Raw genomic sequence first — 22,497 nt, forward strand, 5'->3', positions numbered from 1 at the left:
TGTTGGGGATTCATACGGATAGTCTACGTTTTACTGTTAGAAGGTCCTTGGAAGCACTCCTCACAGTCTATGCACCATGGAGCACGGCGTTAGTGTCCTGGGCTGCCGTGACCAAGTGCCACAAATGGAGTGTTTTGAAATGACAGAAATGCATTCCCTGGCAGCGTAGGAGCCCAGGAGGCCAAATTTGAGGTGCAGCAGAGTCTCGCTCTCTCTTTAGGGTCCTGGAGGGTCCTTGCGCTGCTTCAGCCCCCCGGGGCTCTGCATCCTTTGGCCTGTGGCCACTTCACTGTCTCTGCCTCCCTTTGCATGTCCTTTCCCTTCTCTGGTCTCGCTCTTGTCCACATCTGTAAGGACACTGGTCATTTAAGGAGACCCAGGAAAGTCCAGGCTGACTGCATCCGAACACCTGGACTCCACTGTGTCTGCAGAGACTCCTTCTCTGAAGCGAGGCCGCAGGCACAGGCCCCGAGGTTCGGACGTGAGAGACGTTGGGGGCCACCGTCCAGCCCACAGCAGGCGGCTGAGTGGTCGTCCGTGGTCATCCTTGGCAGATGTTTTTGGCAGGTCCACCTTTGTTTCTTTTGGTTCTTTCCTTGAAGGTCAGGTGACTTGGGCCACAAAAGGGCAGGCGCTCCTCATAGTAACCAGGAATCTCCCGTGAATTGCCTGGTGGCTGTGGCGGGGCGCCTGCTGCTGGCTGTGAGGTGGACGTGCCTGGGGGCTTGGAGAGCTGGCTTGGGCCTCCACTGCTGACGCTACCCCTGCCCCTCCCTGCAGTGGCTACGGGTGTTGGGACCACTACTACGAGTCGGACACCCTCCTGCATTCGTTCCAAGTGCTGGCGGCCCTCCTGGTGTCTCCGGTCACCCAGGACATCATCTGTGACGTGGGGATGTAAGTGCCCGTGTGAGTGTGTGGGAGGGCAGCTCCCAGGACCCGGCCCACCACTGCGTCAGGGCTGCAGCGTCCACACCTGAAGTGTGTCTGCTGCCTCATGACCCTCAGGTGACGTCTGCTCAGGGGTTCTCCTCAGCAGCATGTGGGTGGGTCTGTGCCCAGCCCCTTCCCGCCTGAGGAACACCAGCACGCTGCCCTGGTGTCACAGGTCACAGAAAGGCCAAGAGAGGGCTGAGGGGCTACAGGTCACGGGACACAGAGCCCGAGCAAAGGCAGCATCTCTGGGTGGTCCGATGTGGGTTTTGATGGGCCTGTTGGGCAGAGTGTCAGGGGTCGCAGTTTCAGAGTGTCCTCAGTGACCAGCTTGAAATGGCCTCGTGTCCTGGTCACAAGTTAAGTCCCAGGGACAGAGAAGAAGAGGTCTGTTGCTGCTTGGCTTTCCTGAGCAAGGCCTGTGGGAGGTGATGGGCCAGTGGGTCAGAGTGCTGTCCTGTCCAGTTTCGGGTACCCCTCCTGCCAAGGGCCCGGGTCAGGGGCCTCCTGCCGAGGGCCCAGGTGAGGGGCTTGCTTCGCTGCCACCTGGTGTGCCCCAGAGCTCCGGCCTGGCTTTGCGGTAGGAGCTTGATACGCCTGTGTTCATGTGCTTCTGTTGGACTCGGTGAGCCCAGGGGTGGCCACTTTCCATCAGCACAAGTAAGTCATGGTGCCTGAGGTCGTGCTGGGGGCAGTGGGTGTGTGCCTGTGCAAACAGGGTCTAGAGTCACACCGACTGGCGTGGCACTCACAGTGGAGCAGCTCGTGGCAAGCTGGAGTGGCTTGGGGTCCGCGTGGCCCGCCTCCACATGTGGCTTTCCTAAGAGGATAGACCGTGGCCTCTTCCTCTGCAGGCCCGTGATGCACCGCGATGTCCGCTACAACTGCCGAGTCATCTTTCTCAACAGGTGGGTGGCCCCGGGGAGGGTGGCCTGGGCCGCTCCCTGCTCTGGGCTGGAGCTGGTGGACCGTGCTGGAGACGCCCCTGGAGGTGTCCCCAGTTGCCGCAGTCTTGGCTGGGCACAGAATCACGAGCCACCACACAGCTTTGTAGATTCAAACAGCAATTCTTTATTCCCGAACTCACACCGGCCTCCACACACATTCTGGGGCAATCCCAGTTCTTCTGCCACCCAATTCACCTATCTACACGAGGCTTTTTTCCCAAAATGCTCTCTGAATCTCACGAGAGCTCAACGGGAGCTCAGGTAGCAGGAACGCCCTATTTCCAGCAGCAATAATCCTCAACATCGAACTTCCCTAAAACCCAAGGTCTTAAACTGGGAATGCCCTAAACCCAAGGACCGGGATACTATACTTCCTCAAACTGCAGGATACACCCTAATCCTGGATCCACCCTCGTCCTTGAGTAGGGTCATCTTTCTCAAACACACATGCAAGGTCACAGCAAATTTAACATGGGGTACGCTGGCAAGGAAATCGATGCGTCATTCCTACTTGGTAATGGCCCTCAGCACCCAGTGGGGCCAATGCACCCCAGAGGGTGGGCCCTGGGGCCCTGTGTGCCACCTGGGCACTGGGCTAGGAGGGTGTCTCCTCACACCCCTGGTCCATGTCCAGCAGGGGGCACCTGCCAAGCCCCAGCCCCCAGGGCTGCCCGTTGGGTGGGTGGGGCTGTCAGGGCCTGCCATGCAGGGACGGGGTTTGTCTGGGCGGCAGTCTTGGGCTGGCTCTGCGTGGCGGTGCCCCGTCCTCTGTGGCGGTGGCCCGGAGCGCTGCGTGAGCCCCTTCCTGTCCTAGGCGGATCCTGCTCATCAGACCCAAGATGGCCCTGGCCAACAACGCCAACTACCGGGAGCTGCGCTGGTTCACCCCGTGGTCCAGGGGCCGGTGAGTTCGGTGGCCACCGGTGGGATGTGAATGAAGGTCTTCACCTCTGTGGTCCTGGTCCAGGTCATGGACACGGGAGCTGGCTGCCCGTCCCTCAGCGTGGCCTTTCAGTCTGCTGATCACAGCGCAGCCAGGCTGCCAGGGTCAGTGGCGAGCAGTCACATCAGGTGACCCTGCGCCTTGAGTGGGCAGCGTCAGGTCTTCGGTCAGCCCACTGACATCCTGAATGATCCTTCTCCCTCCCGGGGAGGGCCATCTGGTGCTCTGACGGTGGCTGTCCACCTCCCTGGCCTTGGGTAGGGGCTTACATCTGAGGCAGCCAGAGCGCCCCAGACCTGCAGACCCTGAGGGTGAGCGCGCCCCTCGAGGAGCCCGGTCCCTCTCGTCGTCACAGGGTCCCTGTGTCCCGCAGTGGGCGGAGGTACTGACATGGCGTTTCCGGTGGCTGGTGATCTTGCGTAAGAGGCGTGTGACTTTCGAGTGTCCCTTGCTGCCGATGCCCTACTGGGTTCTGTGCGTCTCAGCTGGCTCTGTTCGTCACCCTGATCTCCCGGTCAGGGGCTGCCGATCCCCCTCCTTTCCACACTCACACCGACATCCAGGGGCCACATTTCTAGAACAGTGTCCCTGTCACTGCTGGGCAGGTCCTGGGAAAGAGCTCTAGGTTAAAAAGAACTTCTCTTCATGATTGTGACTTGCTCCAGGACTGCCCATTGGCTTGCTGGTGCTGGAGAGGGGTCTCGCGTGGGTGGTCACTGGCTTCTTGACCTCATGTGAGGGGCTCCCGTGGCCACTGGCCATCCACCTTGCGCTCAGTGTACCGGGTGGCCTCAGGAGGATCTCCCTCACAGAGTGTGCGGAGCAGCTCTGCCACTGCCAAGTTCCAGAGCAAGCCAGGGCCCCGGTGGACCCGTGGGTCAGTGCCAGGGCACACACCTGAGCTCCAACAGGGCACCTGCTCCCCTGGGCATGTGCGTTGGCCTGCTCTGAGGGCCCACCTCCAGGCCCCCACGCGCTGGCCCTTCTGCATAAGGAATGCTAGAGGGAGGCTCCGGTCAGCTGGGTTTGCTATCGTGGGGGCCGGCGGTTTGCTAGGAGTCCTGGGGTGTCACAGTCCTTGAGGTCCAGGGACAGCTCTCCTTTGCGATGGGGACTGAGTGTCTGGCTCCATGCCGTCACTTCAGGGAGGTCTGCTTGGTTTCTGCTCTCCAGGGTCTTGTTCTTTTGCTTTTGTCCTCTTCCTCGGGGACCTCAGACCTGAGCACATCACGCCCCGCCTGCCTCCCCGTCTCTCCCCTCTCTGACCCGCTGTCTCTTCATCCGTTGGTCTTCCTGCTGTTTATCCCTAACACTCTCCTGTGCGGCGGGTTCCCTGGCACCTCTCCTGCTCTTTGGCCCGGCTCCGTCTGCAGGCCGACTTCTGCCCGCTGTCCTGAGGCTGCTGTTGGGACCCACCTGTCCTGGGAGCAGGCACAGCTCATTCCCTTTCCTCTTCTGTCACATGAGTGCCCTGCTGTCCCATGGCACCCTCCAGAGTCGTGCCCATCTCGCTCTGCCTGTGGCAGGGGTGGCCGGGACACTGAGCTGGAGCATCCAGAGCTTGCATCTTGGTGCAGTTAGAAAAGGCAGGAGGTTTGCCTTCTGGGAACAGCCGGATGGTGACAGCGAAACGGCCAGGTCATCGCAGCTGCTTCAGCACCGAGCGCGTCAGGTTCAAGGTGCCACCGCAGAGCCTCACGGGGAAGTCACCAGGCCCTGCTCCCGCCTGCTGAGGGCTCAGCAGCGGCTCATCTTGATGCTCCGGGATGGACTCCCAGCCTCAGTGTCCCATGACTGCAGCACCGTAGGAGCCCTGTGGCTCCCGGGGCCATGGACACTCACCGTAGCATGGCCGGAGTGGTTTCTTGGCTCAGGTGCCCTCTAAGGCTTCAGCAGGAGGCCCTCTGGGAGGACAAGCAGAGGGTGCCACAGCACACCCAGCAGGGAGGGCGTCCCCAGCAGAGCCGTCGGGCCAGCCGAGGCAGCATCACCAGTGACTTTTGACTGTGATGTTCCAGCCCCCTAAAGCAGGGCGGGAAGCCTAGAGCCACCTGCAAAGGGGGCCACGGAGCTGGCCCTGGCCCTGGGCGGGGGCAGGGAGGGCCCTGGGCAGGTCCACTTCCTGACCAGGTTCTCACTGGGTGTCCGCTTGGACCAAGAAGGAAGGGAGGTGACTTTTGGTGCAGCCACGTGGCCAACACGGGACCTGCAGGTGTGGCAGGAGTGCTTGTTATGGGATGGCACGTCTGTCTGGTGCACCCCGTGAGCCCACCTGAGGCTAGGGTGTAAACTGTGTGTCCACCACCACCTTTGGTGCCCTTCTGGGCCTCCCGGCCCACTGCCCTGGCCCCTGCCCATCCTGTGGATGTGCGGCGTCATTCACCATCTCACCAAAGGCATGGGTCAGCGTGCGGGTTAACGGCACAGGAGCTGACGGCATGGTCAGCGTGCGGGTTAATGGCATGGGAGCTGATGGCATGGTCAGCGTGTGGGTTAACGGCACAGGAGCTGACTGCGTGGTCAGCGTGCGGGTTAACTGCCCGGGAGCTGACAGCATGGTCAGCGTGTGGGTTAACGGCACCGGAGCTTCCCGTCATGGGCTGTGGCTGGGAATGCTGCTCTAGAGAGCCACGTGCCCAGGATGGAGCTGCCAAGCTCAGGCCCACAGGCACAGCCGCTGCCCCGGAGGAGCGCCTAGGTGGCCGTCCACTTTGCTCCTTGCTATCCTGTTTACCTTAGACAGGAGTCACAGTGCTGTGGAGGGCTGCTGGGCTCTGTGGACACCTGGGACACCTGGGCTGGGAGCCTGTGCTCCACCTGGGCTGGGGGCCGTGTGCGTCTGTCGAGGCTGGAGGCCGTGCTCCGTCCGTGTCCCTTCTGGCCTCAGAGCTGCAGTGTTCCCTTCTAGGCACACAGAGGAGTACTTCCTCCCTCGGATGCTGCAGGACCTGACTCAGCAGGTGAGTCCTGCCCTGGACACTCGCCTTCTAGCCACACTCACCTCTGCCGGCTAACGGCAGGCTGCGTGGGGCAGGAGCTCACGGACAGAGTCACAGGAGGCTCCGTGGCTGGCGTTAGAGGCAAATCAAGGAGGGACTTGGGTGCCGAGAGCGGAGGGGTCTTGGGAGTCGCTTCTCCCCACACCACCCCCACCCCCACCACTGCTCTCCTTCCCTCCACGAGGCAGGACCTGGCCTCTGCACGCTCACCCCTGGGAGGACTGTGTCAGATCTCCACTGCGGCCCCAGGGAAGGGGCTCTGGTGTCCCCTTGCTGCTGCATCTCTTGGATGAGGAGGGGTGGGTGAGCTGCCGTGGTCGCAGGGCAGAGGCCGTCTTCGGCCAGCTTCCCCGCTGGACACCCACCTGAGGCGACTGGTGTGAAGGGGAATCTGTTCTGCGCTCGGCTCCAGAGGCTCCTCCTGGTGGCTTTGGGCCTGGGCGAGAGGCGGTGGCCGAGGAGCCAGGACAGAGACAGGAGGGGGTCAGGGCAGTCCCCTTGAGAAGGGGATGAAAAGACTGGCTGGTGACAGTGTCCAGCGGGTGGAAGCGGAGCTCAGGGCTGTGAGTCAGAGCAGTGCCCTGCCCCTGAGCCACGGCTGTGGCTGTGCCTGGGGTGACTCGAGACCCTTAGGGATCGGCAGAGGAGGAGCCCTGGGCTGGCAGACCTCGTCCTGAGGACGACCCAGGGTGGGCTTGGCTCAGTGTGTTGGCCCTCGCAGAGGTCTCCTGGGACGTGTGGTGCTGGGGTCAGTACGCAGCCCAGACAGGAGGACCGCTGAGTCTGCCCTCTCCACCTGCAGGAGACGGTGCCATTTGGAGACGCGGTGCTGGCCACCCAGGACACCTGCATTGGGAGCGAGATCTGCGAGGAGCTCTGGACACCACACAGGTCAGCTGGGCCCTCTGCTATCCAGTCCATGACCTCACGTGGACCAGCAGGAGGACCTGGGGTTTGCAGATGTCCTGGGGTCACAGCTGCAGGGTGCGGAGTCACTGAGGGGCAACTGGAGGGGCTGCCAGGGGCAGTTGAAGGAGCCCAGCTGGTCTTCTGTGCTTCTGCCACAGCCCACACGTGGACATGGGCCTGGATGGCGTGGAGATCATCACCAACGCCTCGGGCAGCCACCATGTCCTGCGCAAAGCCCACGCCAGGGTGGACCTGGTGACCATGGCCACCACCAAGGTAGGCTTGGGAGGGGCTGCTGGTGGACTGCCAAGGCCAGCCCTAGCCCAGAGCCTTCTGGAGCCTTGGCGCCTAGGGCAGGGCCGGGCCAGGCATAGTGGGAATTTGGGGCCATGATTACGGCCTGTACTCAGGGAGCACAGGCTGCCGTCGTCCGGGGCTCCCTTGAGTGGCCTTGCTAGTCCTCATGGTCCCCTGGGAATCAGGCTCTGTCGACACCTCTGGTTGGTGGGAGCCTTGGTTTCAGGGAATACACAAGGGAGCGTCCCCGTGTCGGCCACTGTAGTGGGCACTTGAGCACAGCAAGGGACAGAGGCACCTGTCACTCCTGCGACAGGTTTCTTGCCGTGGGCTTGAACCTGGGCTCTGCCAGGCCGAGCACTGGAGTCTGTGCACCTCGCTGTGGGAAGTAGAAGCCTTGCTGCCCGCAGCCCGTGGCTGGGGGGTCCACGAGGACCCCGGCCACTGGGCCGTCCTGCCACAGGCGCTGTGTGGGGAGGAGCTCTGGGTGACATGAGTGGGACAGGGAGAGTCTGGCACGGCCAGGCCTCCCCTTGGGGCTTGCGGAGGTGAGGGCGATGACCACCGCTGACCGTTCCCCTCTGCCTCTCCAGAACGGCGGGATCTACCTGTTGGCCAACCAGAAGGGCTGCGATGGCGACCGGCTGTACTACGACGGCTGCGCCCTGATCGCCATGAACGGGGACATCTTCGCCCAGGGCTCCCAGTTCTCGCTGGACGACGTGGTAATGAGCGTGGTGCAGAGGGTGGTCTCACACCTCCCGGGTTGGTGCCTGGTTCGGGGGCACCTGTCCCAATGGTCCACCTGTGGGTGGTGAGGGAGGACTGTGCCCGGGCGCTGCTGGCTGGGCACCCAAGAGTGAGCTGGGCACAGCTTGCCAGTCACATGCCCGGCTGGGGGCCATGCCACAGGCCACAGGGGTTGAACCTAGGCCATGCTCAACCAACGGTGAGCCGCAGGCGCTGGACAGGCTCCGTGGAGATGTGGGGCTGGGTGATGCTGTGCCATGCAGGATGCGAGGGGCTCCTTGGAGTGACTCTCAGCAGGTGGACGGAAACCTCTTCTTAGGGATGACAGGCGTCGAGCCCGGTGCCATGTTGGGGACTAAGGGCCCTGAGTCTGGCTGAGGACATTGTCCCCTGGAACAGACAGAGGGGTCCTTTAAGGTGCGCGGTTTTCCAGGACAGTGCGTGTTAACATGAGGTCTCACCCACAGTGCCCTGCGCTCCAGGGAGCAGTGGAGACCCATCCCTCTGGTGGGGCAGGGGCTCTCTGAGCTCACAGATGGCAGTGGTGAGGGCCAGGTGCCCGGGGTGCTCACGAGTGCCCTGACCACCCCGAGGGCATGCAGAGAGGGCAGCTGGACCTCGCTGCAGCCGGTCACGGCTCAGAGAAGGTCCACAGCCTCGCGGGGCCACGACAATGTGTTGAGTCACATTGGATGTCAGTTCCTTTCCTGCAGGGTCAGTGGAGGGTCCAGGCTCGCCTCGCGTCTTTGGCACTGCCTTGGGCAGCTGTGCCGTGGGAGCAGCACACAGAGGCTGGTGTGCGGAGGCCGGGGCTGGGGAGAGGAGTCTCCCAGGACCACCCAGGCGGGCGTGAGGTGTGAGCAGCGCTCAGGCTGCCATGCTTCCTCTGTGCTCCGGGCAGCTAGCGGGCTCCTCCTGTAGCCGCCTCGGGCTCTCAGGGGGACGCAACTCACAGCAGCCTGTGAAGGTCACCCTGAGAAGAATCCCTCGTGTTTGGGGGGTTTCCTGCCCAGAGCACTTGGGCCAGCTTTGGCAGTCTCTGCTTGGTGCCCGGGGACCTTCCTCTACCCTTGGGGTCTTCTGGGCATGTCCTCCGAGTTCTGCTTTCCAAGCGACAGCGTCCTGGAGGCCTGGTCAGTTGGCGTTAACCACAGCATAGGTGGAAAGATGGGGTTCAGGTCCTCCTACTGTAGGAATGCTGGGCACTGCCTGCCAGTCAGGTGGCCTGGCCAAGACCCTGTCCACATGTCTGAGCTACAGGCTTCTTTGCAGCCCACCCCTGGATGGCACCTTGGAGGCCCTGCAGTTCCTGGCCCCTGGCGAATCCTTGGCATCTGCCTTGAGCAAGGAGGTGATTCCCAGCGAGTGGAATCCCCCGGCTACTACAGTTCCCACCTCTGACCTTGTCTACAGCTTCAGGGACAGGCAGGAGAGAGTGACCGGCCTGCGGCACGGGGGGGGGGGCGGGGGGGGGCGGGGGTGGCAGAGCCGTCCTCAGGCCGAACGCAGAGGCTGGGCCTCCAGGCCGCCCTCCGTGTCTCCAGGCCACGAGCCAGCTTCTCAGAGCCGCCCGGCGCCCTCACTGCGGGCAGCTGGCCTGTCCGTCCTGCCAGGCCCTCACCCCTCAGTTCTGGTCTCAGGTGTCCGGCTCCCTGGGTGCTCTGGTGGGACGGGTCACCTTTCATGAAAAAGGCACCATGTGGCCCTGGCTCTCTGAGGCTTGAGCCTCCCTGTGCTTCGGTCTTCTCTGTGGTGCTGGGGATGGACCCTGGGCCTCAGGCCAGCCCCAGCCCCGTCCTTTCAGATAGCAGAGAGCACCAGGGCTTGGGGACCCCTGGTTTGCTTCCTCTTGATGAGTGTCTTCCAGCTTGAGTAGGGACCACTGCTCAAGGTAGAGGGAGCCAGGGGCCAGCCAGGTGACCACAGTGTCCCACGTCACCCAGTGGGGACCAGAGGCTGTTCTTGCTGTCCCGTACGTGTGTTTGAAGTGACAGATTCTAGGAATGCCATGTGACTGTGGTGTCTGTTCATAAAGAAAGGAATGACCTCTGTGAGTTAAAACCACCCCACAATGAGCCAGAGCAGGTGACCTCCTGGACAAGGCTCACCAGGTCAGGGCCCAGGCATGGGTGGCCAGGGCTCCGGCTCCACCTCTGCCGGCCCCACTGCACCTTCCCGTGTGGGTTTCCTTCTCAGGCTGCCTCTGCTCATGGGCATAGGATGGCAGCAGCAGCTCCAGCCATCTCATCTCCACCTGGCCACGTTCAGAGTGTTTTTTGCGTAAGAAAGGCGCTTTCCTGGAAGTCCCCGCAGTGCTTACTGGCAGAGTTGCGTCTCATGCTGGGACTGGTGGATCACTAGCCAGGGCCTGAAAGCAGAGGCTGGAAACAGGAAGGTCTAGGTCGGCAAGGGTGCTTTTCACCCTGTCCCTGGGCCCCAGGAGTCACAGGTCCCAGGCTCTCTGTAGATGTGACTCGTCCACACAGCACAGTGACCGAGGCACGTTACGTGCAGGGGAAAGAAACGGAAGGAACGTGGTTCTCTGGAATCTCCCCAGGAGGTGCTGACAGCCACCCTGGACCTGGAGGACGTCAGGAGCTACAGGGCAGAGATCTCCTCCCGAAACCTGGCGGTGAGCACCCAGCGAGCCCCTGCAGGGTGCCTGCCCAGTCCTGAAGGGGCCCGGGAGATGGCCGGGCTCACTGCGGCTGTGCGGGGCAGTGCAGGGTGTGGAAATGCAGCGGGAGCTCGGGGCTGCGGAGGGGCCGAAGGACCTGGGGGCTGGCCTGAGCCCTGGGCACAGGCAGCACGGTGAAGTCAGGGCAGCAGAGGCTGAGGGTTGGCCCCTGGGGGCTGTGACACGGGGACAGACATGGGAGCAGCCTGGGAAGCCAGAAGGCCCCACATGGCAGCAGCCAGGGCAGGCAGGACGGCAGGCAGCACAGCCAGGGTGAGGTCCGGGGTGAGCCAGCGTGTCCAGGACTCCTGGAGGCGAGCACGGTCCCTCGCCCTGCCCCCCCAGTCCTATGGCCAAGGACCCAACACCACATTCCTAAGATGTCATCACCCACAGGCCACCAACCAGTGGTCACTGCGACTGGGCGACTCTGCAGGCAGCCCAGAAGCGTGCAGCTCAACGTGGGCACAGCCACTGTTTAGAAACCGCTTTACGAGGGGCAGTGCCCACACCTGTCCCCCGCCCAGCCCAGCCCGGTGGGGTTTCCCTGTATTCCTGGAGTCACATAACGTGGGGTCGATGCTAGAGCATCTCCAGCACCCCGGGCAGCAGCTGTCCCCTGAGGGTTCACCCTGCCCCGTCCCCAGCCTCTGTCTGCAAGGACCTGCTACCCCGCACACATCACAGGGTGGGGTCAGACCAGGCGTAGCCTCACACCTGCTGCCGTCACCAGCAGAGCTCCACTCGCCTGGGCAGGGCACATGTTTGAGCCACGCTCCTCTTCATGGCTGCATATTGCTCCACCCTGGCAGGGACCCTGGTGCTCACCCTCCACCACTGAGGGCACTTGGGGCACTAGCCTGTGTCCGTTAGGAACAGTGTTGCCTGGCGTCCACATGCAGGTGTTGGGACACTCACATCTGTCCCCTTGGGTCACATACTCAGGAGTGACCCCGGGGGCTCGTGTAGTGACTCTTGTGTAGCCCCAGGACTGCCAGGCTGTTCCTGAGCCCTGCACCATTTCTGTTCCCACCAGCAGGGAGCGGCTGCCATGTCTCGGGCCCTGGCCAGCGCTGGCCACCGCCTGCTGCTGGGGTTCCAGCCCTCCCAGTCTCCCCGAGGGCTTGGTCTTTGTTCCCCGGCTTCCTGATGGGGGACCTCACTTTGTCCTGAATGTCTGCCGACAGGCCAGCAGGGTGAGCCCCTATCCCAGAGTGAAGGTGGACTTTGCCCTCTCGGGCCACGAGGACCTGCTGCAGCCCGTCTCTGAGCCCCTGGAGTGGAGATACCACAGGCCCGAGGAGGAGATAAGGTGGGCAGCCCCGGCAGGGACCCCCTCACTCGTGTGGCCGCGTCGCCCAGCAGCTGCCGCCATTTGCACTGGGGTGGGGTGGCACCGCGTGCGCCCAGTGGGTCTTCAGAGCCTGGGGTGGACGCTGGGCTCCAGGACTCTGTGCCTCATTGGGGCCGAGGGTCTGGATGCTGGCCGGACGGCCTGAGCTCCTCTCCTGGGCCAGCAGTGTCCTTGAGCTGCATCCTTGGGCACAGAGGTGCCGCCCTCTGAGTCTCGGTGTCCCCATTTCAAAAGGGGACACTAGTGACACGTGCCTCCCAGGCTTGTTTCAGACCTGAGAAGCCCTAATTCCCACCAGGTATTTGCAACGGAGGCCGGGGCCTGGCGAGAGCCAGCCCTGCTGGGCAGATCTCCCCCGGGGAACCCGCGCAGGTGGGCTGCTCGGGTGCCCCAGACTCAGCGCTCTTACTGCCCTGCAGCCTCGGGCCTGCCTGCTGGCTCTGGGATTTCTTGAGGCGAAGCCACCAGGTAGGTGCCCCGTGTCCACTGCTTGTTCTGCTGGGTGCCCTGTGTCAGTCTGGGACAGGCTCGGGATTCTTTGCTGTGCATGCAGCTAAAGGTGCTGCCTGGGGCAGCAGTCTGCACTGGCTGTACGCCAGGTGGGCCCGGCTGGCTTGGCCACGGGAGCCTGGCGGGACTGTCTGGGCGTTTGGAGCTCCGAGGCCCACGTTGTGCTAGTTGGTGGCCATGCTGGTCTGTGATGCCCTGTGGAGAGTCAGCTCAGGCCTCGAACACCTTCCCTCCTTCCGCACGTGGTGGGCGTTTTCCTGCCAGGCAGAGCCCTCTGAGGCCTGTCAGGCCTGTCGGTGGCCAGGGCTGGGCTGCGCTTTGGGCGCACTGCTGTTTCGGGAACTTGGCTTACCCTGTGCCCGGCTGGCCCGTTTCAGGCCGGGTTTCTCCTGCCCCTGAGTGGTGGCGTGGACAGTGCGGCCACTGCCTGCCTCGTCTACTCCATGTGCTACCAGGTCTGCGAGGCTGTGAGGGACGGAAGTAGGTGATGTCCTTGACCGGGAGCTCCGGGGTGGGCGGTCGTGGCATAGTGGGTGAAGGAGGCTTTGTGGCCGTGTGCAGAAGTCAGAGCCCAGGGACAGCAGGACACTCGGGTCTTTTCCTGGGGCTTGTTGCTGCTGTGGCTCTGACTGCAGAGTCATCGTGACTAAGCCCGTTGCCGTCCGTGACACTGAGGCCCTGTGGGGGGAACACGTTTTGGGGACTGTGCAGGTGCCCGGGGATGTCTTGGGATTCCATTGAGGTTCCCTGGGGACAGCCTGGGATTGGCTGCCCACGTACCCGGGGATAGCCCAGGATTGGCTGGACATTCACGGCGACTTCTACTCTTTCTGACTTGGTGGTTTTCAGATCAGGAAGTGCTGGCCGATGTCCAGGCCATCTTGAACCAGAACAGCTACATCCCCCAGGACCCCCGGGAGCTCTGTGGGCGCCTGCTGACCACCTGCTACATGGCCAGCGAGAACTCCTCCCAGGAGACCTGCAGCAGGGCCAGAGAGCTGGCCCAGCAGATCGGAAGGTAGACTCGGTGGTGCGAGCACAGGCAGGCAGCGGTGGTCAGGAGCCAGCTGTGGACACCCGTGGCTGCGCTGTCCCTCAGTGTGTGCCTAGGAGCTGACGGGGTCTAGCTGCCCTGGGTTTGAGCCAGTCCTCTGCCCTCCCTGGTCCTCAACAGCATCCCGTCTCCGCCTCCTTCCCTCCTCCATGCCCAGGGCAGCCTCCTCACCTCCTGTGAGCACCAGGGCACAGGAGTGGCCGAGGGAAGGCCTGGCTCCCGCCCCTTTCCCCGGCACCTGCTCACAGGCTGCCCTGACTGCCTCCTCCTCGGGCAGCTCTCCTTGAGATGGTGGGGAAGGCGAGGCGTGGCCGTTCAGAATGGCCCACTTAAGCTGACTCCGAGGGAGAAAGGAGGAGCCGCGCACTCCATTTGCTCAGCTCCGCTGAAGGCTGCCCCCCCCCCCCCCCCCGCAGTCCCAGCCCTGGTGTAGTGACGGAGACAGGAGCAGGGCCTGAGCAGGGGCTGGAACAGGAATGACCACGGCTCAGCTCCCACGGTCGCCGAGACAGGGAAGAGGCAGAGTGCGGTGGGAAAGGGAGTGTCACTCAGCCACACGAAGGGCCCACGTCGACCCGGGCCACATGTGTGTGAGCCTTCAAGTCATAAGAGCCAGGAACCCAGATTCAAAAGCTGCCGAAGGCCTCCCTCCGTGTGGCTCTGCCTGTGTGAAAGGTCCTCATCAGGCAGAGCCCAGAGTCAGAGAGGAGCGGGAGTGACCCTGGCGGGGTCGGGCTTCCAGGTGCCAGAGCCCTGCCCCTGCATGACAGTGACGTGGCGTGATGCTGTGAAGGCACCAGATACCCTGGGTCACGCACGGTGGCCAGGGCCGGTGGAATGTGTTTTTCACAGGTGTGCGTATGCGCACTGCCACCCACGCGGGTCCTTTCTCCTTCCAGCCACCACATCAGCCTCAACATGGACCCAGCTGTGAAGGCCATCTTGGGCATCTTCCGCCTGGTGACGGGGAAAAGTCCTCTATTTGCAGTTCATGGAGGAAGCAGGAGGGAAAACCTGGCCCTGCAGAATGTGCAGGTGACTCCACTTCTGGGCTGTTGTCCCTAGAGGGGAGTGGGGCACAGGGAGCCCTGGGGACTGCTGGTGCTGGGGTCAGTAGCCTTGTGCCTCCCTGGAGACACTGACCACACAGGCATGAGGACGTGGCTGCAGGCTGAGCATGTGCTCATCTAAGAGGGCACAGGGTTATAAGAGTGTGTGTGTACGCACAGATGTGCACAGATATGCCTGAATATGTTGTGTGTGCATGGGTGTGAGTGTGCATATGTATGTGTAGCTGTGCGTGGAGTGTACGCACAAGCACATGAACATGTGTGTGCAGTGTGTGTGCCAGAGTAGGAGTCTCTGTGCCTGCATGTGTGAGCACATGGAGGCGTGTGTGTGCATAGGTGGCATGTGCATGCTTGAGAGCTTTCCATGGTGCTTGTGAGTGTGCAGGAGTGTGTGAGCACAAGCATGCTCATAATTAAGGGTGTGCCGGGAGTGAACATGGGCATGTGTGTGTTACTGTGTGAGCACAAGCATGGCATGATTGTGTACGGGAATGCAAAAGTATGTGCAGGAGTGTGTGAGCATGGGCTTGTGTGTGAGAGTGTTCAAGGTTGCTTAGGGGTGCGCGAGGGCTCGGGGAGAGCAGGAGAGTACAGGAGCGTGAGGGGCTTGGGGTGTGCAGGGGCGAGCAGGAGGTGCAAGGGCTTGGGGTGCGCAGGTAAACAGGAGGCACGAGGGCTCGGGGTGCGCAGGGGTGAGCAGGAGTGCATGGGGGCTCAGGGTGTTCAGGGCAAGCAAGAGCACGAGGGCTCTGGGTGTGTAGGGCGAGCAGGAGGCACAAGGGCTTGGGATGCTCGGGTGAGCAGGGGCGCGAGGGCTTGGGGTGCGCAGGGCAAGCAGGAGGGCTCGGGGTGCTCAGGGGTGAGCAGGAGTGCATGGGGGCTCAGGGCGAGCAGGAGGCGCGAGGGCTCGGGGTGTGCAGGGCTAGCAGGAGCGCGAGGGCCTGGGGTGCGCAGAGCTGTGCCGGGGCAATCAGAGCAGCCCTGCTCCTGCCTCTTGGGCGCTGCCCTTGGGTTGGGTGCTGCTTATCAGTGGAGGGAGAAGAGGCCCCAGGCGCCACTGCTCCAGGCTGTCATATCCCCGTCCCCTCTCCTGTGCGTGGATGGCCTGTCCCCTCCAGAAATGCCAGTGGTGAGGAATGAGGAGGCCCAGGCTCCTCCGTCTTTGGAGAGCAGGCCCCTAAGAGCTCTGCAGGCTGGCCTGACGGGACGACTCAGGGGCCTTCCCTGCAGGAGGACGCCCCGAGCCAGCTTTCCCCTGGAGCCTTGCCGGGGACCTGCACCTGGGCCAGGATGGGGTCAGGGTGCAGCACACCTGTCCCGGGTTTTGCTGGGTGATTCTTCCTTCCCTCCTGTTGCCCAGGCTCGGATCAGGATGGTCCTCGCCTACCTGTTCGCTCAGCTGAGCCTCTGGTCCCGGGGCGCCCGTGGAGGGCTTCTCGTGCTCGGGTCTGCCAACGTGGATGAGAGGTATGGTGGTGTGGCGGGCGTGCAGTGGTGGGCTCCTGGGCATCCCTGATCTCAGGGTGACATGCCTCCAGAGGCAGCCTCCCCCAGCACCCGGCTGGTTCTCGCAATATCCACACAACACCCAGGGAGGAGCCGTGTTACCCCATGGCTCGGGGACGCCTGGTGCCCACAGCAATGTGGTGTCCCCAGAACGTCAGGACCCTGGAGGGTGCAGATTGGCTGGACGTTGCTGTCCCTCTGGCCCATGCCCGCCTGCCCTGCCCCAGCGTGTTTCCTCCCTCCACAGTGCTCACTGGGGCTGTGCCCCACCCTGATCCGGGGCCTGCTGCTCCTAGATATTCAACGGTGACCAATGTCACTTCTCTGCCTGTAGTTTTTACCTCCAACTGAATGGCTCATTTGTTATGTGGACTGAAAACTAGTCCCTTCCTCACATTGTCCAGAGGCGCCCTCTCGTTTCCAGGTAAACCAGGCTGGTCTCAGGCTTAGCGGGGGGAGCTGAGCTGTCTTCCCAGCCACGGTTCCCTCTTCCCTGAGGTTAGCTCCAGGCCTCTCAGCTCTTCTCTAATCAGCTGAGAAATCTCAAGAACTTTGTCATCTACCCATCTGTCAGTTCTTGCATCTACCTGTCCATCCATCAGTGGACCCACCTGTCTCCCATTCTGTGCATACATCTGACCACTCAGCCGTCCATCCATCCATCCATGCATCCATTTGTCCATCCATCTGAGCACCTGCCCACTCAAGTACCCACTCACCCATCCATCTGCTCATCCTTCATTCTCCAATCCACCCACCCACCCCCCTGTCCACCCACCCCCCGTCCCCCGGTCCCACCCCCATACATACCCTTCCACCCGCCCCTTCCCACCCACCCTTCACCTACAGTCTGTCAAGTCTTTCTACACCCTTGCAAGTCTGCAGATGTCTTTTAAGTCCTACTTTTTAAGCTTTTGGATCCTATTTTATGTCCCCTGTGTCTGGTAACCCTGCCCTCCTCGTGCTGTTCTGTGCGTGCCTCTCTGTCGCCCCAGTGCTGTGTTGGAGGGCACTGTTTCTGGGGGGCTGACGGCTGGGGTGTCCTGGGAGCACCGTGCTGCCCCAGAGAGGACGAGAGCGGCCGTCTGTGAAGTTTGTGGCTGGACATCTCCCCCGACGCTGTCTGCCCTCCTTTTTTCTTTTGTTACTAAACATTTTACCAAGAATCAAGCGTCGTCCCAGGGCGGGGCACACTCTGGACTCACAGGTCCTGGGTGAATGTCGGGAAGACAAGGTGGCGCACTCAGGGTGTCTGTGGGCCGCCCATCCCCGTCCAGCTCCCGCTGTTCCGTCCTCCTCCGGGCACACGGGCCCCTCGCTGAGCAGACCTTCCTCTGTCGGGTCCCATGACAGGGTCCCACAGTGCCGCCACAGTGTGCCGGGCCTGTTTTTACCTGCTGCCCACTCCTTCTTCTCACTCCCGACAGCCCTCTCTCCTGCACTCTCCAGGGCAGACGCAGGTGGACATTTCTGTAGTGCTGAGCTTAAAGGGCGATTAATTCTAATTGTTCCTCCTGCCTCTGACTGTGCTTCTGGCTCCGCAGCCTGTGTGTGCTCACTGCGCACTGTGGTTCCCTGTCGTGGGTCTTCTTGGTGTTGTGAACAAAACACAGAAGCAGCTCCCATGTCACCCTGCCCCGTGTCACCCTGCCCATGTTACCCTGCCCCGTGTCACCCTGCCCCGTGTCACCATCCCGTGTCACCCTGTCCCGTGTCACCCTGGTGGAGGCAGGCAGACAACAGCATTTGGCACGTGTGCACAGTGTCTGCAGAGAGCGCTTGAGGGGAGGGCGCGTGGGAGGCTCCGTCGAAGCCCTCACCGTGGGCCCCCTGGGACTGGAAAGACCTGCGGGAGGGGCAGACCCAGCTCACGGAGGGGCCCATACAGAGCCCTGGGGTGAGGCCATGTCAGGATTAGAGGCTGCCGTTGTACCCTGGAAAGCCAAGCATGGGAGACGGAAAGACCTGCTGGGCAGGTTGGGGGACGGTGAGGTAGGGGTACAGCGACTCCGAGACAGGCCTTTCCAGGGGTCACACTTGAAGGAGAGGGCGGCTGCAGGAGTGGCTGGGCAGCCTGGGGACAGGAGAGGACATTTCCTTGTTTTAAGATGCCAACGGGAAAGGCCGGTGGACAGGAGCAGGGCCGTGAGGCAGGAGAGCAGGGACCAGGCGAGGGGCAGGCTCTGCTGGGAGCCACCAGCCTCCACTGCCACAGAGGGCCACAGGAGGGCACAGAGGGGCACTGAGGGGTGTGAGGTTCCACTCTGAGAGGCTTTTCCCCATGAAGGAGGAGGAACTGGCACCACACTAGGGTGGGGGGAGCAAGGGGTGACACGTGGGGAGGGGACAAGACGCTGCCTTGAGACAGGTGATGGCAGGTGGGGCCGCGAGACCTGGAGGCAGGGTGTCTCCTCTGCAGCCGTCTGTGCCGCGGGGACCGCTCCAGGCTGGGTGGTGGCGCTGCTAAGCAGCGGTGGTAGAGTGGAGGAGAGGCGGCAAGGGGCGGCCACGGGCAAGGTGGGCAGAGGCCTACAGGCTCCAGGTCCTGGTGAGTGGCACGTCAGAGGCTGTGACAGTGACAGACGCTGACAGAGAAGGCTGAGGAACCCAGAGGCCAGGTCCCTCCGGCCTCAGCCTGCAGAGGCCAATGCTGGCGACTCCCAGATCTGCTTCCCAGCCCCGAGGACGTCCTGGCATCCCGGTGCCTCTGAGGCCTCTGCAGTCCCTGCCCCCTTGGCCGTCTGTCCCAGCTATGCCACCTTCTCCAGGAGCCTAGAACCCGCCAGGCTCCTGGAAGAAGCAAGTCCTCTGATGTCCAGAGTTGGTAGCATCTGCAGCCTGACTGCGTGCCCCTGGGACCTCGGGTTCTCCCAGCCAGTCTGTCCCTGTCTCCCCGCCCCCCTCTCTCCTGAAGCCTCCTCGGCTACCTCACCAAGTACGACTGCTCCAGCGCAGACATCAACCCCATAGGGGGGATCAGCAAGACGGACCTGAGGGCCTTCGTCCAGTTCTGTCTGGAGCGCTTCCGGCTTACCGCCCTGCAGGGGTGAGTGTGCGCCACCACGCCACAGTGGCTGCTCCTGAGCCACTTGGGTCTTGCCAGCCCAGCCCAGGGCCACCCTCACCACCACCCAGACACCTTCTGTAGCTCCCTATCACCTGGGGAAAGAGTCCTGCCCTTCAGCCAGGCACTGGGGTCCCATGACCAAGCCACTGCTTCCTACACAGGCCGGGCTCTGCCCTCCTGTCCTCTCCACTCTTCTCCTACCACCTAAGGCAGGGGGACTGATGCAGGCACCTAGCAGGCACCTGCCCCTAATGGCGTCTGCTGAATTGACTGGCATCCAGGCTGTCCGGCTCACTGCGTCCTCCCCAGGCCCAGGCCGCCTTCTCCTTGCCCCAGTGAGGACTGGGGCAGTCTTGTCCCCAGGGGCGTTGGGCAGTGGCTGAGGCATTTTTAGTTGTCCCAAGGCTGTGTTGCTAGAAGCTCCCGGGTGCAGGCCAGGGGGCTCCTAAATGCCCTGCAGCACTCAGGACCCCTCAGGTCTGCCCGGCCCCAGGTGAGATTGTGCTGGGGAGAGGCACGTGGCTGCCCTCCTGCCATCAGCCCATCACGGTCAGGTCACAAAGCCCCAACAACATCCACTCGCCTCTGCCAGGGAAACCCTGGCGTGGCTCTGCCTGCTGCCCACCTCCCAAGGCTCAGGAGCCCATCCACACTGTGGTGACCAACCCGTGTTCTTGGCCACAGCATCCTGTGTGCCCCGGCCACCGCGGAGCTGGAGCCCTTGGCCAACGGACAGGTGTCCCAGATGGATGAGGTAATGGCTGTCTCGTGGCAGGCTTCTCCCACGCCCCGTGGCCTGTGTGGCAGGGCGGGCTCCTTTAAAGCCTCTCTCTGCCCAGGAGCCCATGCACCCTTGCCACGTCCCGGCCTAAGCTCAGGGACCCAGCGTCAGTGCCCCCCTGGCCTTTGACACTTTGGTGGCTTTCTCACTGTGAGTGGAGCCCAGGAGAGGGGTGACGAGGTAGGTAGAGAGGGGACCATGGCAGACTGAGGGATGCAGAACCCTCACAGAGGGTGGGACCTCTGGTTTAGAGCAACCTCATGCTGACCGGTGCCTGTTGGGCCCTTGCTGAAGGACATCACCAGACCCCGCAGCCTCTTGGTCACCAGACCTGCCCCATGTCTTCCTCAGGGAGGTCGAGGCCCTAGTGCAGGGCTGCCAGCTTCGGTGGGTGGGGTGAGGAAGGTCTGCCTTCACCTGTGCCCACCCTGCGTCCCGGCACTACTTGTTGATTAGACTGTTCTTTTCCCCTGTGAATTTTCTTGGCGTCCTTGTTGAAATGAGTTGATTGTGAGTGTGTGGGTTTATTTCTGGACTTGGAGTTCACTTCCGTCAGTCTCTGCATCTGTCTACACCAGTTCCTCACCATTTTGCCTACTGTTGCTTTGTGGTAAGATTTGAAATAAGGAAGTGTGAGTCCTCCAACTTTGTTGTTTTTTCAAGATAATTTTGGCTACTGTGGGTTCTTAAAATTTTCATATGAATTTTAAGATACATTTGGCAATTTCTGCAAAAAAAAAAAAAAAAACCCAAAACAATAGCGTAGATTTTGATAAGGATTTGTAAAGAACCTGTAGACCAGGTCTGGGGATGCCACCGCCTTAGTATTACATTTTCTGATCCATGAACATGGGATGTCTTCATGTTCACTTAACTGTTTTATAGTTTTCACAGTATTAGTTTACATGTCTTTTGTTAAATTTACTTATTTCAAAGTGTATTATTCTCTTTGATTGTAAGTGGATTGTTTCGTTAAATTCATTTTGCATTGTTGTGTAGAAAGTCATGTGACTTCAGTGTCGAGATTGCATCCCACACTGTGTTGGATTCACCTCAAGAGTTCCCACTTACAAGACACACTGTCTGCAAGCAGCAAATGTCTTCTTTCTTTCCCACCTGGCTGCCTTTTCCATTTTCTTGCCCAGTACCCCTGGCTAGAAGGTGTAGTGTGATGAGAGCGGACATTCTTTTCCTGGCCCTGCTCTGGGGACTTTCAGTCTTTCCCCAGTGAGGAGGAGGTTTGCTGTGGCTTTTTGACGTGTGCCCTGTATGTATTGAGGAAGTTCCCTTCTACTTCAACTTGTTTTTTCCCTCCTTCTCCTCCTCCTCCTCCTCCTCTTACAAGACTGTAGGATCTTGCCAAATACTCTTTCTGCAATTTTGGATGTTAAACCGACCTTGCATTCCGGGGATAAGTCCCTTTGCAGATCATCTTTTTTCTATGCTGCTAGATTGGGTCTGCTGGAGTGGTGTTGAGGATTTTTTGCCTACTCACAGGGGATTCTCATCAGTTGTCTTTTCATGTGATATTTTTGCCTAGTTTGATATCAGGAAAATGCTGGCCTCCTAGAAAGAGTCAGGAGTTATCCCGCCCCCTTTCTTCCTTTGGAAGAGGGTGTGAGAACTGGTCGTAATTCTCATATAAAATTTTGGTAGAGAGCTGGGGCTGGGGCTCAGTGGTAGAACACTCACCTGGCACACATGAGGCTCTGGGTTTGATCCTCAGCACCACGTAAAAATAAAATAAAGGTATTGGGTCCACCTACAACTAACAAAATACATTAAAAAAGTTTTTTTTTGGTAGAGTTCCTGGGAAGCCATCTGAGCTGGGCTTTACTTTGCCAGAAATATCTTCATTAGTGATAAAAATCTCGTTAGAAGTCTGTTCACATTTCCTCCTGAGCCGCTTGGTATCCCTGTTGCTCAGGGCTCTACCGGGAGGCGGAACCCTCAGGACATGTGGAGATAGATAGGCGGGAGGGGACTGATCAGGGATTTGGCCCATGTGATTCTGGAGGCCAGGAAGCCTCATGACAAGGTGGAGAACCAGGAAAACCGGTAGAGGTGGCCACTGCTCTTAAAATGCTGAGTCCCCTGAAGACATCTCCATGACAGCCCCAGGGGTTGTGGGTGCTGCAGGCCAGTCATTCAGGGAGGTGAGATGGAGAGAGGTGGAGGTGGTGGTGGCGGGGGTCAGGGCAGGGCCCCTGAGGGGACACGAGGGGACATGAGGGGACTCTGGGGCTGGGGCCTGAGGAAGGCCAGGGTAGCTCAAGCTGAATGGGCCATGGGGACAAGAGGCCATGTCCACATCACAGAGGCCCAGCCAGAGGTGAGGGCCCCGCTGCTGTGTCCCAGAATGCTGGCCTCACTGCGTGTCTGGTGGTGGCTCTGGGGAGGGCAGCACCGAGGGCCAGAGCAGACATTAACCTCGTGGGCCTGACTAAGCTGGCTGGCAGCTCCCCTGTCCTGGCACCAGGAGGCATCCCGTGTCCTCCCATGTGGCCCTGACTTCCGTGAGCCTGCTCCCTTTTCTCCAAGGCCACCAAGGGCAGCAGCTCAGTGGGGCAGGAGACAGGATCCACCTGCTAGGTGTGCCGTGCCTCAGGTGGCATGGTCTCCGGATTGGCCTCTGGTGGGTCCATAGTAGATGACCACAGATCAGGTGGCCCAGAACCAAGGAGCGGGTCCTCTCCACTC

At 61.3% G+C, this 22,497-nt stretch overlaps 1 protein-coding gene across 3 annotated transcripts in view; it reads left to right on the forward strand.

Annotated features, from left to right (window-relative positions):
• NADSYN1 (NAD synthetase 1) overlaps positions 1-22,497 on the forward strand; it is a 31,220-nt gene that overhangs the window by 3,143 nt on the left and 5,580 nt on the right. The window contains exons 3-18 of one of the 3 annotated variants that reach the window (XM_081273594.1): positions 781-897; positions 1,788-1,841; positions 2,695-2,784; positions 5,732-5,783; positions 6,625-6,713; positions 6,890-7,007; positions 7,622-7,753; positions 10,336-10,410; positions 11,643-11,767; positions 12,229-12,277; positions 12,697-12,799; positions 13,169-13,337; positions 14,273-14,408; positions 15,804-15,910; positions 18,864-18,995; positions 19,701-19,770. In XM_081273594.1, the coding sequence (XP_081129720.1) occupies positions 781-897; positions 1,788-1,841; positions 2,695-2,784; positions 5,732-5,783; positions 6,625-6,713; positions 6,890-7,007; positions 7,622-7,753; positions 10,336-10,410; positions 11,643-11,767; positions 12,229-12,277; positions 12,697-12,799; positions 13,169-13,337; positions 14,273-14,408; positions 15,804-15,910; positions 18,864-18,995; positions 19,701-19,770 (1,618 nt within the window). Of the gene's footprint in view, positions 1-780; positions 898-1,787; positions 1,842-2,694; positions 2,785-5,731; positions 5,784-6,624; positions 6,714-6,889; positions 7,008-7,621; positions 7,754-10,335; positions 10,411-11,642; positions 11,768-12,107; positions 12,278-12,696; positions 12,800-13,168; positions 13,338-14,272; positions 14,409-15,803; positions 15,911-18,863; positions 18,996-19,700; positions 19,771-22,497 lie in introns of all 3 variants that reach the window. The other 2 variants (XM_081273593.1, XR_014019588.1) reach the window with 2 other exon arrangements.

The sequence above is a fragment of the Spermophilus citellus genome (genome assembly GCF_964194105.1).
Source record: "Spermophilus citellus genome assembly, chromosome: 2".
Taxonomy (NCBI): Eukaryota; Metazoa; Chordata; class Mammalia; order Rodentia; family Sciuridae; genus Spermophilus; species Spermophilus citellus.